The 15,516-nt window shown below is 42.7% G+C and overlaps 1 protein-coding gene across 4 annotated transcripts in view; it reads right to left on the reverse strand.

Annotated features, from left to right (window-relative positions):
- LOC139570688 (regulator of microtubule dynamics protein 2-like) overlaps nt 1-15,516 on the reverse strand; it is a 54,920-nt gene that overhangs the window by 36,860 nt on the left and 2,544 nt on the right. For all 4 annotated transcript variants that reach the window (XR_011674144.1, XM_071392786.1, XM_071392784.1 and 1 more), the window contains exons 3-4: nt 4,307-4,499; nt 3,842-3,944 (exon numbers count right to left, since the gene is read on the reverse strand). Coding sequence is in view for 3 of the 4 variants with exons in the window: in XM_071392786.1 (XP_071248887.1) it covers nt 3,842-3,944; nt 4,307-4,499 (296 nt within the window). In the remaining variant the exon portion in view is untranslated. The remainder of the gene's footprint in view (nt 1-3,841; nt 3,945-4,306; nt 4,500-15,516) is intronic.

A 15,516-nucleotide genomic window follows, 5' to 3' on the forward strand; every position in this document is an offset into this window, starting at 1 on the left:
AGACACTGCTCATCACCTGGCCAATACCATCCCTATGGTGGTGGCAGCATAATGCTGTGGAGATGTTTTTTAGAAGCAGGGACTGGGGTGAAGGTTTACCTTCCAACAAGACAACAACCCTAAGCACACAGCCAAGATAATGCAGGAGTGGCTTTGGGACAAGTCTCTGAATGTCCTTGAGTGGCACAGCCAGAGCCCGAACTTGAACCACTATCTAACATCTCTGGAGAGACCTGAAAATAGCTGTGCATTGACACTCCCCATCCAACCTGACAGAGCTTGAGGGGATCTGCAGAGAAGAATGGGAGAAACTCCCCAAATACAGGTGTGTCAAGCGTCATACACAAGATTAGAGGCTGTAATCGCTGCCAACTGTGCTTCAACAAAGTACTTGAGTAAAGGGTCTGAACACTTATGTAAATGGGATTTCAGTTGTAATTTTCTTTTAATACATTTGCAAAAATGTCTAAAACCCTGTTTTTGCTTTGTCATTGGGGGGTATTGTGTGTAGATTTATCCATTTTAGAATAAGGCTGTAACGTACCAAAATGTGGAAAAAGTGAAGGAGTCTGAATACTTTCTGAATGCACTGTTCATATGCTTAAATCAGTTATTTTTATGGACTCTAGAGAATCAAATCAAGTTTATTTTATATAGCCCTTCGTACATCAGCTAATATCTCAAAGTGCTGTACAGACACCCAGCCTAAAACCCCAAACAGCAAGCAAGTAGAGAACATACTTAGTTTTACCTACATTCAATACTAATTTCAGGTCAATAAAGTTTTGTAATATAATGAAGGCGAACTGTTCCTAATTTTGTACACAGTGTTTATGCCATATGATAAGCTGCAAAAATCATTGAGATAGCTGATACAACGACAATCAAATTAAACATATTGGAGATAATATTTTGAAGATAAATATTCAACCTGAAATAGGATATTGGCCCAGTTTTATTGGAAGGCATTCTAATTGGTCAACCACAGGCTAGGGCTGGGTTATAAACTACATCCTGTCCCTTTGTTCACTGGCGATGGCGAGAACCACAGGAGAGAATCACAGGGGAGGACAGGGGAGGAACGTCCATCTACCTCGCAGCGTAACATCTATGATTTATCCTCTTTGAATAAACCTCTTTTCCTTCCCCTGATTTGCTTTGGGGTCTGTGTTAAAGAATAACGTCAACTAGATCTTACAACTAGACAAAAAGGAAATTTTAATTTGAGAATACAACACAGAAACAAAGACAGAACCACTTCCTCTATTGCAGGATTGCGATTGATCATCATTGACATTTTGAATAATAGTTTAACTACTAAAACAAGTTTAAACATTTCACTTCAAAAGAACCAACACTTCACTACAAAATGTACAAATAAGCTAACTCGTATGTAAGGATTAGACATCTTAGTCTAAACAATAGATCATTGAGTAGTAATAAGTAGGCAATTATAACTAAAGCGTCATTTCAGATTAACAAAAGAACTCCATACCAGCGGTGGCCAACCTTGCTCCACTGATCCCTGATCTACTTGGTGAGCAGACTTCTGTTCCAGCCCAGCAATAGCACACTTGATTATCAACTCATTATTGATGGGCTGAAACAGAACCCTGCACACCCAGCAGACCTCCAACAAGGGTTGGACTGTTCCAATTATAATCGGTTTATACATTGTGTGTGTGATGTTTTAACTGTATTTTTGTATACAATATGTGCTAATATAGGTAGGCCTACACATAACCCATGTTAGCAAATGTTCTATACAAAAATACTGCTGGTATACACAGTTGCTTTGTGAGAAGGTGTTCCAAGTTCAGTTAACAATGGCTATGTAAATGCAAGATGAAAAGTACCAGTGGCCCGGCTTTGGCCCCAAGTGAGAGCAGGTCTGCCGGAGCCATGGCCCAGTGAGACACGGGTGCCGGCAAGTGTAGATGGAAACCGAAAAGTCTGAGCCTTTTGACTAAAACACTGTATGGATATGCGCCATTACTCTCTTGGGCCATTCATTGGGAATTCTCGCTTCATCTGCAAACAGGCTTTCACAGTGCTCCATATTTGAGGACAGAAAACATAAAGAGAAAACAGGCTTCATTATACATCACTGAATATTATGTTGGTATTACAGTATCTCTGTCAAAGTTTTCCCTCTAGTACAGTAACTGGATCTGTAAACTTTTCATGTCCTCCTGAAGTTACCTGCCCTATCCAGTTGCCTAAGCTCTCCCTTCACTGACAGCTGGAACTACAATTTCACCCTCTTCCATGGATGTTATCTACAAATGCATTGAGACTGTACATTTAAAACAATGATTAGGTAATAGAACATTAGCTAGCTGCTGACATTTAATGAACTTAGCTAAACAGTGTGTAAAGTTTTCTAGCTAGCAGCTCAGTTACCCTACTTTTCAAAATGTATTTACTTACTTGAATAGGTCCTCCCAGTGCCTGTTTTTGGGTCCTTACAAAAAATGTAAAAATGGGCAAGATTTTTTCGGTGGCAGCAAAGCGCAGCCATGTGGATGAATGGAGACAAGGCAAAAAGTGTGTGTGTCACCAGAGCAGTTTAGAACGTGTTGTGACGTTTGACTTTACCAGCGTAATCCACTTTCAACAAATATAAATCGCAGACAGTTAGCCACACTTGATAACTAGCACACGTAACAAATCTACAAACTGTGTCCTACGGAAAATAGTGACGCACATAACACCTCTTCTACAGGCATGTGGGGGAGGGTTCTTGAAATGTAACATCAATTAAAATCTTGCTGCTGGGAGCCAGTGGACTATTCAAACCATTTTTTCAATACAAAAAATCTCAAAGGGAGGCATGACACTGATATGATTTTGGTGGTATGGCAACGAGAGACTAGCTAGTGTAACACAAGACATGGAAAGAGCGTTGAGAGTTGTAACTTTGCTAACAAGCAATGCAGGGATGGAGTATTTGGCAAAGGCAGGGAAAAAAGAAAAGCATGCAAGCATTAAAAAATTTTTTGGGGGGAGGGAACACCTCTGTTCACTTGGAAGTGGTGCATGCAATCACAGCTGTATAGTACAAAACATTATGGGTTGTGTGTTCAAAGAGAATACATGATTATTTATTGCCTTTTATAGAAGCTACGTGAGAGAGGTTTCTGTTTTGACAACAGCATTACGTCATACTATACTGCACATCTGTAAAGCGTGAAAAGATCACGGTTATATGTAGTGTTGTTTTGGTCAAACTAAAAATGAGATAACATGCTGGATGGATTGCATGGGGGGGGAAATAAGCCCACACAACTGTCTTATTCCATAAGATAATTTAATATGGAGGAAGACCCTGTCAATTGTTCATCGTGCATTATTGGTGATGCACATATAGTTGTGAGTACTTCATCATAAGCCTTCGGGTGACAGAAGACACGTGCTCAAAAATGTAGCCAAAACTCAGATCCTTCCAATTCGCTCTGTGGCCAGATCTCAAACTGGCTGACTGAGGTCATAGTATGGATACTAGAGGTTCATGCCAACTGGGTTAGTTTTCCAGGTGTCATTCAGTTCAGGACTACTTTCAGGCCACTCCGAGAAGTGGACAATGCCAACAAGTGGGTGGCCTGCAGAACCAGCAGTGCAAATTACCTTACATGGCTCCAATACCAGGAGCTGCTAGGAGCTCTGTTATGGATGCACATTTCTGTACACAAACCTCAGAATAGGGGGATTTCTGAAAAACTGCTGATTTTTGGGAAATAAAAACGTGGGCATTTTCGAAAAGCTTCTGGAATTGTATAACCCTAATCTTTGGTAAATGGTGTGAATGCTAAGGATCAAGGGTCAGTATGTGGTTTATTACCAGTTTCTGCATGGGTCTTCTTTTGCTCTAGGTTGGTAGTGATGTCATGAACATCCACGTAGGCCCGAACTAGTCGCCATAAGAACGTAGTGTTCTGTCCAAACTGAAGAAAAGAGGTGTTAGTGTCAAACTTTATATTATTAACTTTTATTTGGAGGCAGGGTTCACGTAGGCGCTCTCTTCTGCGCCAACCTGGATTCAAATAGTATTTGCTTTCTTTCAAATACTGTAAGCACCTTTGGATTAGGCCTGTCTAGAGTGCCAGATGAGCAAGATTTGCTCTTTTGGAACTATTCAATTTGTTGCATTGCACCAAGCAAACCCAAGCAAGCGCATGGGAATTTGTTTTGACAGAAAGCATGTGAACCCATGTCTGCTACTGCTGTGATTTATAACAAATACAGATATCTACTAGCCCTAGGACATCCAAACTCAAGACTTGGACAGTTGGTTGATGTGGCCCACCTGCTCCCTCTTATCCAGCATGGTGCAGAGGCATTCCCTCTTGTCTCCATCGCTGCCGTCGTGTAGAGCGTCCACCCTCTCCAGAAGGGCTGAGAACTGATTCAGAGGCTCGATCACATTCACTTCATACGGACTCTGACCCTCAGCCTCAATCTGCTCTTCTTCCTCGGAGTCGGTTAAAGCTGTTATGTACCTGAAACACAAAAAGCATCCATTAGCACCACAGCCTACACCTTCCTAATATTGAGTTGCACCTCCTTTTGCACTCAGAACAGCCTCAATTTGTCAGGTAATGGACTCCAAGGTTTCGAAACTGTTCCAAAGAGATGCGGGCCCATGTTGACTCCAATGCTTCCCACGGTTGTGGCAGGTTGGCTGGATGTCCTTTGTGTGGTGGACCATTGAGACACACGGGAAACTTGTGTGAAACACCCAGCAGCGTTTCAGTTCTTGGCACACTCAAACCAGGTGTGCCTGGCACTTACTACCATACTCGGTCCAAAGGCACTTACATCTTTTGTTCTGCCCACTCATCCTCGGAATGGCACACATACACAATCCATGTCTCAAGGCTTAAAAATCCTTATTTAACCTGTCTCCTCCCCTTCATCTACGCTGATTGAAGTGGATGTAACAAGTGACATCGATAAGGGATCATAGACTATCCAGGTGAACGCTATGTCATGGAAAGAGCACTGTTCCTAATGTTGTGTACATTCAGTGTATATTCTCAGTTCCCTTCATGTGTTTTCATAGTAAACACAGGTGGGAGGAAGATGAACTGATGGTGGTTCAAACTAGTGTTGAAGATTTTCATACCGTTCCTGTACCATACGGTATTACCGGCAGTGCACACAATGTAATTACACACAAAACAAATTTAGGCAGCAGGGATCTTGATCCAGGAGGGGATTGATTGTTGTAACCAAGAAGCTTGATCTTGCAAGCTATTAAGTTAGCAAACCTGAGCCCTGAGCTGGAGCTCATTCTCTAAGATGTGCCAAATAAATTAAATTTACAGCTAGTGTAGCATGCACCAACAGGCTATTCCTAAAATGTAGACTGGCATTATAAATAACCAACTTGCATTTTTTTATTTAACTAGGCAAGTCAGTTAAGAACAAATTCTTATTTACAATGACGGCCTAGGAACAGTGGGTTAACTGCCTTGTTCAGGGGCAGAAAGACAGATGTTTTACCTTGTCAGCTCGGGGATTCGATCTAGCAACCTTTTGGTTACTGGCCCAACGCTCTAACCACTAGGCTACCTGCCACCCCTAAATAAAAGGTGAAATAAAATGTAAAGTGAAGGCTGAGAGTATCTCCAGAAAGGGAGCTTCAGTTAATTAGTTATTTTTTTTTACCCTCTCTCTGCCAGACGCTGTCAATATCGGATTAACATCCACTGCATATTTACACGCAAAGAGCGACATGTTTGTTTACACAAGTGGGTCACTTAATTGTGTGCCTAGCAGTTAAAAAGTCTTAATACAGACACTTGAAGGGTTTCCCGGGCCAAACACAGGGAGACTGGTCTCTGTCATGGCGAGGCACGCAGTGTCGGACACTTGTCTCTATCATTGTGAGGCATACAATGTGCCCGCATTAGCACTGCTTTTACAGCCTTCGAAAAATGTCCCCTTTCAATTGCTGTAGCTAAGTATGTACTAACACCCACAGCTAACACTTGAGTAGGGGAAGGGAAAAAGCTGACCGTCAGGTAGAAATAAAGACATGGAGGACTGAAAGTGAAAAAGTTCAAACATGAAAGGCCTCCATTAAGTTCCGGCAACAGCTGCGTGTGCGTCATTTGTGGTTCTGGGAAAGTTTTGGTCTGGGAGCGATGGTTCTGGGTAAGGGGGAGGTGTGTTGGAGTGGGCAGTGGGCAGTGGGCAGGGGGAGGAGTGTCGGAGTGGACAGGTGCATCTTGGGCCCACAACTGGAGGCCCCATCTTAGATTCCTCTCACCCCACCTCAGGCCCGAATAACTGATTACTTAAATCAGTACCTTTGAGACAAAATAATGTGTTTTGCAGGAAAACTGCAACACTGCTTCTCTGCAGGGCAGGCAGCAAAATCCAATGACGTTGTAAGAACCTGGCAAGCCAATGTTGAAATTCTACTTATCTACAATAACCCTTCCAAATGCTTGAGAAAAGTCAGCCAATGTCTAAAACTTCAGGAATAGTGTGTCACTAGTCTTGAAATAGTTGATGTAATCTATGTTAAGTTCTTAAGCAACACAAGCAAAAATGGCTATAGACCTATTAGCCCATTTCTCCAATTTTCTCTCAGTAAAAATGGACACAAATACAGTCATGGAAGTGCTTTAATCTTAGAGATGGGCACAGTTATTCGAAAATCCGAAAAGACGTTAGTATCGATTACTTGGGAGCGTATTCATTTTCACCCCAAAAAAATAGGCCTATTTTGACAATGAAAAGGCTTGGTCTCATTCAAATAAAAGTATCTATGTGACATTGCTATATAGCCTACAACGATAGACCATTACATTCAAAACATTAATTTAAAAAAACCTGACCGTTATGAGTGCGCCCCATAAATAAAATAAATAAAAAAGACATGGTGCTTATTGTTGCTGTCGGCCAATCAAAGTGGCTACAGTCAGAGGCTCTATGTGTAGCAAAGTGGGTGTTTTCTTATCAAAGCAAAAAAAAAAAAAAAAATTAAGGTATTAAGTCGGCTAAATGAGGAGTTGGCTACAATGATCAACCAACCAGTAGGCTGTTGTTTCATATGAATGAAGTTGTTAGGGAGCACAGCAAAATAGCCTCAATTAGCCTTGTGTAACAGTATACCTGTAGTCCGTCCCCTCGCCCCGGGCGCGAACCAGGGACCCTCTGCACACATCAACAACAGTCACCCACGAAGCATCGTTACCCATCGCTCCACAAAAGCCGCGGCCCTTGCAGAGCAAGGGGAACCACTACTTCAAGGTCTCAAAGCGAGTGACGTCACCGATTGAAACGCTATTAGCGCGCACCACCGCTAGCTAGCCATTTCACATTGGTTACACTTGCTACTTCAGCTAGCTGGCTAACTTAGCTGGCTACTGTAGCTACAACGATGATGCAATGAAGACAGGCTACCAGATGGAATGATAGAAAAACGTGTTGCTGCCATAAATTCTAACTAGAGCGAGTCAGTTTGGCTACTCTTTCTCCCTCCGTGCCACACAGACTGTCACACACACCGGCCCCTGCTCCAAACTCACCCCTCCCTCCTGCTGAAACAAAGGTTCCAAAACCCCTCTCTGCACAGTGACCTCGGAGTAAGCTCCAAACCTGTAGGCTAGTGCTGAACCCATTTTTATTGTTGTTATTTTTAGTTAAATCGGCCAATACAACAGGACTTAAAATTATGAATGGACACGCTCGTGTGAGCTGCGATGGCCCTTCTCCAAATTGTGGTGTATTTATTTTTTGCGCTTGCACACAATGTACTTGTACATTGAGTGATTCTCAGTATTTATCCAGATCCCTAGCGGAGACCTCCCCGGTTACATTCGCTCCTTCATGCAGTCATTTACTGATTCATTCACTTGTCCAGTCATTCATCCCTTTGTCCTTTCGTTCATGCAGTCCTCTCTTTCCCTCTCTGCACTTGTTTACTCAATGAAAGATGGTGAGAGGCAGCAGCACTGAGTGATCAGCGCATTCCTGTCACACCATTCCACAGCCATTGAATCACTGGAGTTGAGACAGAATAAAAGCCCAGGATGTAAGGCTGTGGAGGTCATGAAACTTTCCGCTGGTGATTGTCAAGGAAATAACTCCCGGCCTCACGGTAATTGACCGTTAATTAACATAAACACATTTAGCATCTCCTGGCTTCCACGCAGCGCCTACAAGCCACTAATGCAGACCTTTGGGACAATCTACATTTTAAAAACTAAAATCCATGTAATATAGCCTACACCATTACAATAAATCCATTATTTTAAACCGGTCTAGAGAAAGATGATATGAAGAAAATGTAGTCTATTTCAGAAGAACAGAATAGCATACTCGGAGTTGTCCTTATGTTAAGCCCTGATTTGGCTATGATATAAGGCTGTGGGCTACACTAGTTCACTTAGCAGACAAGATTTGCTTAGAATTCCGTGGTATTGTTTTATAGTCTGAAGAATACAACTGAACATAGCTGAATATAAGAGGATTTTTTCTCCATAGGATTTCCGACAGAGTGCGCACATGCGGCTATTCTGTGTTGAGCGCTTAACAAAATAAAAAAAAGTGTCCTCCTATTACGCTTAATTTAGTTATTATGCAACTTCAGTTGTGATACAAACGTTGGGCTACATGTTTTGACTTTTAATACATTCTAAGGCTGCATGATGCAACTAACGATTTGAAAAAAAAGTTGCATGAAAGGCATGCTTTGTTTTTTGCTCAGGCTGCACATCAGTCTCCCATTTACAATTTTACAAGCACTGGATAATGCCTTGAATTTCCCGGCAGCACTCCCTTTGTGTGGCCATAATGCCCCCCCCCCCAAAACATGCCTTTTGCAGCCATTATAATTCCTCCCAGCTGCATGCTCCAAAGGACCAATCACTCATGGCTCTCTCAGATATGAATTCTTATTAGCCAATGCAGTCACGTGATCGCGTCTCTCTCACAGTCTACACGTGAAGAACGACACATCGTAGATGCAACTGTGCGCGTCCTTATCCAATTACGAGGCGCATATTCAAGATATCAATATGCGCCTGAGGGGCCCTGGTGTAGAGGATCAGCATGGCAAAGGTGTTGTTGCCTACCCTTACCACCTGGAGGCGACCAGTCAGGAAGTCCAGGATGCAGTTGCAGAGGGAGGTGTTTAGTCCTAGGGTCCTTAGCTTAGTGATGAGTTGTGGGCACTATGGTGTTGAACGCTGAGCTGAAGTCAATGAACAGCCTTCTCACATAGGTGTTCCTTTTGTCCAAGTGGGAAAGGGCAGTGTGGAGTGCGATTGAGATTGCGTCATCTGTGGATCTGTTGAGGCGGTATGCGAATTGAGTGGGTCTAGGTTTTCCGGGATGATGGTGTTGATGTGAGCCATGATCAAAGCACTTCATGGCTACCGACGTGAGTGCTACGGGGCGGTAGTTATGTAGGCAGGTTACCTTCGCCTTCTTGGGCACAGGGACAATGGTGGTCTGCTTGAAACATGTAGGTTTTAAAGACTTGTTCAGGGAGATGTTGAAAATGTCAGTGAAGGCACTTGCCAGTTGGTCCGCGCATGCTCTTACATGTCCTGGTAAACCGTCTGGCCCCGTGGCCAAGTGAACACTGACCTGTTTAAAAAAGTATTGCGATCTAATGCTAGTTCTACACACAGACAACATTTTCTCAGTGAGAGGGATTGGACATTTACTATGCAGACGGAGAATCCAGGTTGGAGTGTTTCAAGGGAGCTTAGCAGCAGTGGTCACCATGGTAAAGCGTCAAAACCAACATGAAGAGTTTAAACTCCCAACATCCTCTGATCTAGGGAGCATTAAGCTCAGCTCATAGAGAATGCATCACTGGTAGTGAGAGGGGCCACTCAAGGCTGGATTTAGATTGGGGGGCTTGGTTCATCTTTCCATCAATCCTGACTACTCTCTCAGTTCCTGCCGCTGAAAAACACCCCCACAGCATGATGCTGCCACCACCATGCTTCCTCCAGACGTGCCGCTTGGCATTCAAGCCAAAGAGCTCAATCTTGGTTTCATCAGACCAGAGAATCTTGTTTCTCATGGTCTGAGTCCTTTAGGGGCCCTTTGGCAAACTCCAAGCGAGCTGTCATGTGCCTTTTACTGAGGAGTGGCTTCCTTCTGGCCACTACCATAAAAGGCCTGATTGGTGGAGTGCTGCAGAGATGGTTGTCCTTCTGAAAGGTTTCTCCCATCTACACAGAGGAACTCTGGAGCTCTGTCAGAGTGACCATTGGGTTCTTGGTCACCTCCCTGACCAAGGCCCATCTCCCTCATTTGGCCAGGGGGCCAGCTCTAGGAAGAGTTCCAAACTTCTTCCATTTAAGAATGATGGAGGCCACAGTGTTCTTGGGGAACTTCAATGCTGCAGGGCTGGCGCAGCAGTCTGAGGCACTGCATCTTAGTGCTAGAGGCTTCACTACAGACCCTGGTTCGATTCCAGGCTGCATCACAACCGCCGTGATTGGGAGTACCATAGGGCAATGCACAATTGGCCCAGCTTCGTCCAGGTTAGGGTTTGGCCGGGGTAGGCTGTCATTGTAAAATAATAAATTATTCTTAACCGACTTGCCTAACTAAATTTAAAAAAAAAGTTTGTTACCCTTCCCCAGATCTGTGCCTCAACACAATCCTGTCTCGGAGCTCTACGGACAATACCTTCATCCTCGTGGCTTGCTTTTTGCTCTGGGACCGTTTATATAGACAGGTGTGCCATTACAAATCATGTCCAATCAATTGAATTTACGACAGGTGGACTCCAATCAGGTTGTAGAAACATCTCAATGATGATCAATGGAAACAGGATGCACCTGAGCTCATTTTCAAGTCTCATAGGAAAGGGTCTAAATATTTATGTAAATAAGGTATTTGTTTTTTATTTGTAATACATTTGCATACATTCCTAAAAAACAGTTTTTGTTGTCATTATGGGTTATTGTGTATAGGTTGAAAATGGAAAAAAAGTTTAATCCATTTTAGAATAAGGCTGAAACATAACAAAATGTGAAAAATTCAAGGGGTCTGAATACTTTCTGAATGGACTGTATAGTGTAAATAAGTGCCTTCCGTGAAGTTCCGAATGCAAGAGACGGAGACAAAATGCATCCGACATGATGCTTTAAAATGAGGCCTTTGACAGCTCGGCATACAGACTGGGAGATTGATGGGCCTGCTCGGTTGAGGTGGTATATTCAAGGTAGCCGTTTTGACAGATGAGTGATTGGTGCAAACAGTTGGAGCTTTCCTCCTTGCGAGTGTCTAAACTGAGCAAATATACTCCTTAACCTGCTACATAATTAAGCCTCCTTCCTTGTCACGCGTCAATGCAGCACAGAGTAAGTACAGTCTGTTCCCAGTAATAGGCACTTCGTGTTTTTGCAAGACCAAGCACAATCTGCAATACCTCAACACTGGTCACGATCTGCATATCTTTGCAAACACACCAGAAAAAGCCAATTGTAGGTTACACAACACAAGACTGAAAAAGGGCTATAGAAAAATAAGAGGGCCGACAGCTTCGGAAATAGAAGTATGGGCATCTTCACAGCAATAATGTATTTCTAGTTACTGCAAGTGTGGATGTATTGTGCTAAAAGAACTTCAAAAATAAGTTCAAAAGAGGTTACACTGCTCTCATGTGCTTTACTTGGGTGAAACTCCAGCATTTCTTTAAGACAAGATCAAGGATGACAACCAAAGACATTGTTTTTACCAGGCCCCTTTTACCCTAGCCTTCTGCTACTGAATAATCACAAAAAAGACATGGCCTAAAATAAAAAGATCGTCTCTGGGCCACACGTTATGCACCCATGCTGTAGGACATGCCTCTAAACATCAATCATAAAAAAATGTATCAATTCATTGCACATTTTGCTAGATTTTTTATCTCCAGACAAAGACAATTAAGCCTAAGAAGAAAACAAGCTGTCAATTAGAGGTCGAACGATTAATTAGGGCCGATTTCAAGTGTTCATAACAAATCGGTAATCGGCGGTGGCCTGCTGGAGGTCATTTTGCAGGGCTCTGGCAGTGCTCCTCCTTGCACAAAGGCGGAGGTAGCGGTCCTGCTGCTGGGTTGTTGCCCTCCTACGGCCTCCTCCACGTCTCCTGATGTACTGGCCTGTCTCCTGGTAGCGCCTCCCTGCTCTGGACACTACGCTGACAGACACAGCAAACCTTCTTGCCACAGCTCGCATTGATGTGCCATCCTGGATGAGCTGCACTACCTGAGCCACTTGTGTGGGTTGTAGACTCCGTCTCATGCTACCACTAGAGTGAAAGCACCGCCAGCATTCAAAAGTGACCAAAACATCAGCCAGGAAGCATAGGAACTGAGAAGTGGTCTGTGGTCACCACCTGCAGAACCACTCCTTTATTGGGGGTGTCTTGCTAATTGCCTATAATTTCCACCTTTTGTCTATTCCATTTGCACAACAGCATGTGAAATGTATTGTCAATCAGTGTTGCTTCCTAAGTGGACAGTTTGATTTCACAGAAGTGTGATTGACTTGGAGTTACATTGTGTTGTTTAAGTGTTCCCTTTATTTTTTTGAGCAGTGTACATCTTTTTATGCCATGGTATCTTAGTCAAAATGCTGGTATCATGACAACACTAGTCTCCCTCTCCAACAGGGACGAGGATACACTCCATTGATTACAAAAGGTAACAGAAATGACCAAATATGACTTGGTCTTCATCATGTGATATAGTATATGATCTATTTTTGTATTACACTTCCATTCTATTAGCTTTTTCACTACAAAAAAATAGGAGAGTAGTACGCTTTAAAGTAGACCATCTGATTATTATTTTGGTTCCTATCACACCAAACTATATCACTCAAGTATGGACCGGTTCTACCAGTCTGAACCGTACACCTTGTAGTAAATGATGGCCTGAGTAACAGTGCCTAGGCCCTCAAAGTCTAAACGAGGAAGTGTGAGGCACAGCCACAGACAGACTGAACTAAGACACCAAAACAACAATGATTAACTACCCAGAGTACTCTGGCTGGCTGTTGGCCTGCTTGTTATGTTGTTACAGCAAGAATTGCTCCAGGCGACTGCTGCCAGAGCTCTGCCAGGAGATAAATTTGGAGCCAACTTAGCTCCAGATTTACTTCCCCCAGTTAATTTAAGGAGCCATGATCCAGCTCTGATCTGAAGCCCATTATACTCCTCTACCCCGCCCACTTCGCTGGGTTTGAATGCTTCTTTTTCTTGGCATTCTTAGTGAAAGTAAAGTCAATTGAGGTGATCCTCACCTAGTCAGAGCAATGTCCCGCAACGCTATAAGTTATTACTCTACAGCATTTTCTTGTTTCAAGGAAGTCCCAGAACATCACTAAGAAAAGTCTACCCCTTTCCTCTTTATATTCACCAGCAGAAAATATCAAACTCGCTTACGTATTTTTTCCAGAGATCAAGACTATACTGTGAACAGGCGTAACAGAGTAGCCTCATGTCTCACTCCACTTTCTGTTCTCACCTCTTGCATATGAAATGGAACGTAGTTGCAGGCTGCAATTATGGTATTAGGAAGCATTTGGTGGTGGCTTGTGGTTACAACAATCATGTTGTGTTTTTTTTGAACATTCAAAATGGGAAGCCATAACTTGGATGTCAGTTAGTTCATTTTTGTCACACAGTCAGAGTCATTCGCATACCCGGGCGACCCATAGGGAAGACAACAGTAACGGGAAAAAATTCAATAGGGCCTACTGAGGTTCAATGCAAAGTTCAGATTTACTGCTCAATCAAACTGAAATTTGGATCAAAGTAAACACGCGGAATCTTCCTCTAAGCAAGAGATACATTTTTTTTTTTTATGATTCCAAAAATGTAATAAGCAAGCCTACGTGGATAATATTTCAACTAAAACTTCTCACAAAGCTTTAACACCACAAGTGTCTTTATTTTAATATTCACTACTTACATGTAAATATATTAGTGGTTTTAAGAGGCAGTGAATTTAAAAGAGACATTTGTTATGTTATTCTAGGCTGGCGTGTTATCAAGGTATTTGGCTGCGGACGGAAGAGGATGGGCATGTGGCACTACTGTAAATTCCACTCTGACACCACAGCCACATTCACATCTCATTTAACCAGATATAATGATTGAGCAAGTCAATTTGGCTTTGCGATGCAAAATGAGCATGTAACTTTGGCTCATTAAGATATTGAGTATGTTTACATGCACACTAATAAATTAAGCGGCGCCAGTTCAGAAAGGAAACGTGAGTGCCCCGCCTCGGGCTGACGCACCAGCTGAGATGGCATACTAGCCTCATACTAGAGGCTAGTATCAATCACGCCAACCTTATTTGACGGTCTATTTAAGCTGACCGGATCTGCTCACTCACTGCTACTGCTAGTATGTGCTGGCTTCTTGCTCCCACCACAACCTCAGCCTCCACCTGTTAGGTTCTGTGTTCCTGTCGGGAGATGGCTGGCTGCAAGTAGGACCTTCAACAGGTACTCGTCTCTATTGTGTAAGTAGAGGTATTTCACCTAAATACAGAGAAATTAATGTTTGTTCTATGTCAAAACCCATTATTTCTCCCCAGTAGGATTCAATAGCAGGTCAGGACCAAAAGAGAAGTGATCTGCCCTTGATCTGTGATCTGCCACATTCTCTCTAACAAGGGTAAAACACCTGGTTTCCTGAGCAATCTTTTAAATTATTAGGACATGTAACAGCTTATAAAAATCGGTGTTCCAGCGGTGGATTTGATCCGCGCATGTGCCGGCTCCAGTATCGCAAGACTCCCTCTTATGTGCGAGTGAAGTGAGTTTCAGAAAAAACTTAAAAGTACGCATCTTAGAAATAGTACACATACAAGGTTTGTATGTCTGAACTCAATCAAATAGTCTTCGCAAAAATAACATGGTCACTGTGGCAGAGTGTTTATTTTGATTGGCGATTTCCTGTGTTTATCAAAAGTCCCATCAGTAGCCTTATTTCAGATGTGTCCACGTGAACAGGCTTATTAGGGAAATCGTTCTTGCAAAGCATGAACACGTTTTAAATGAACTATTAAATTAAATGCATGCAACTGTGCTCACTGATCAAGTACAGGTGGGATAGTTAAGGTGGTGCAGCTGGCAAAGAGGAAACCAGCATTTGAGTATAAAATGCGTGGTGGATGCTTTGATAGAGGAGATGATATTGCCTACTGCAATCATATCATATTAATATCAGTGAATATTAGTGTATTGTTTTAGGAAATGTAAAAGGAGCTTGAGCCATTGAACATAAAATAGTACTGTGCCATTGACCGAAATGTCTGTTTTTCATTTTTTAAACAACTAATTAACTGACGTCGGTTCAATTATTTGAAATCCATTTAATTCTGGGGTTTTTCTGTGAGCTCGATGTGCAGTTTCTGTCGAGATGATAAATCAGATCAAGCCTGAACTGTGGGATGTAGTAGGGAGTTGTAGTTGCCAACAGGCCAATATTATACATAGTTTAGCGCAGAAAACATGGTAATTAATTAAAATGACC

This window comes from Salvelinus alpinus, chromosome 3 (assembly GCF_045679555.1).
Source record: "Salvelinus alpinus chromosome 3, SLU_Salpinus.1, whole genome shotgun sequence".
NCBI lineage: Eukaryota > Metazoa > Chordata > Actinopteri > Salmoniformes > Salmonidae > Salvelinus > Salvelinus alpinus.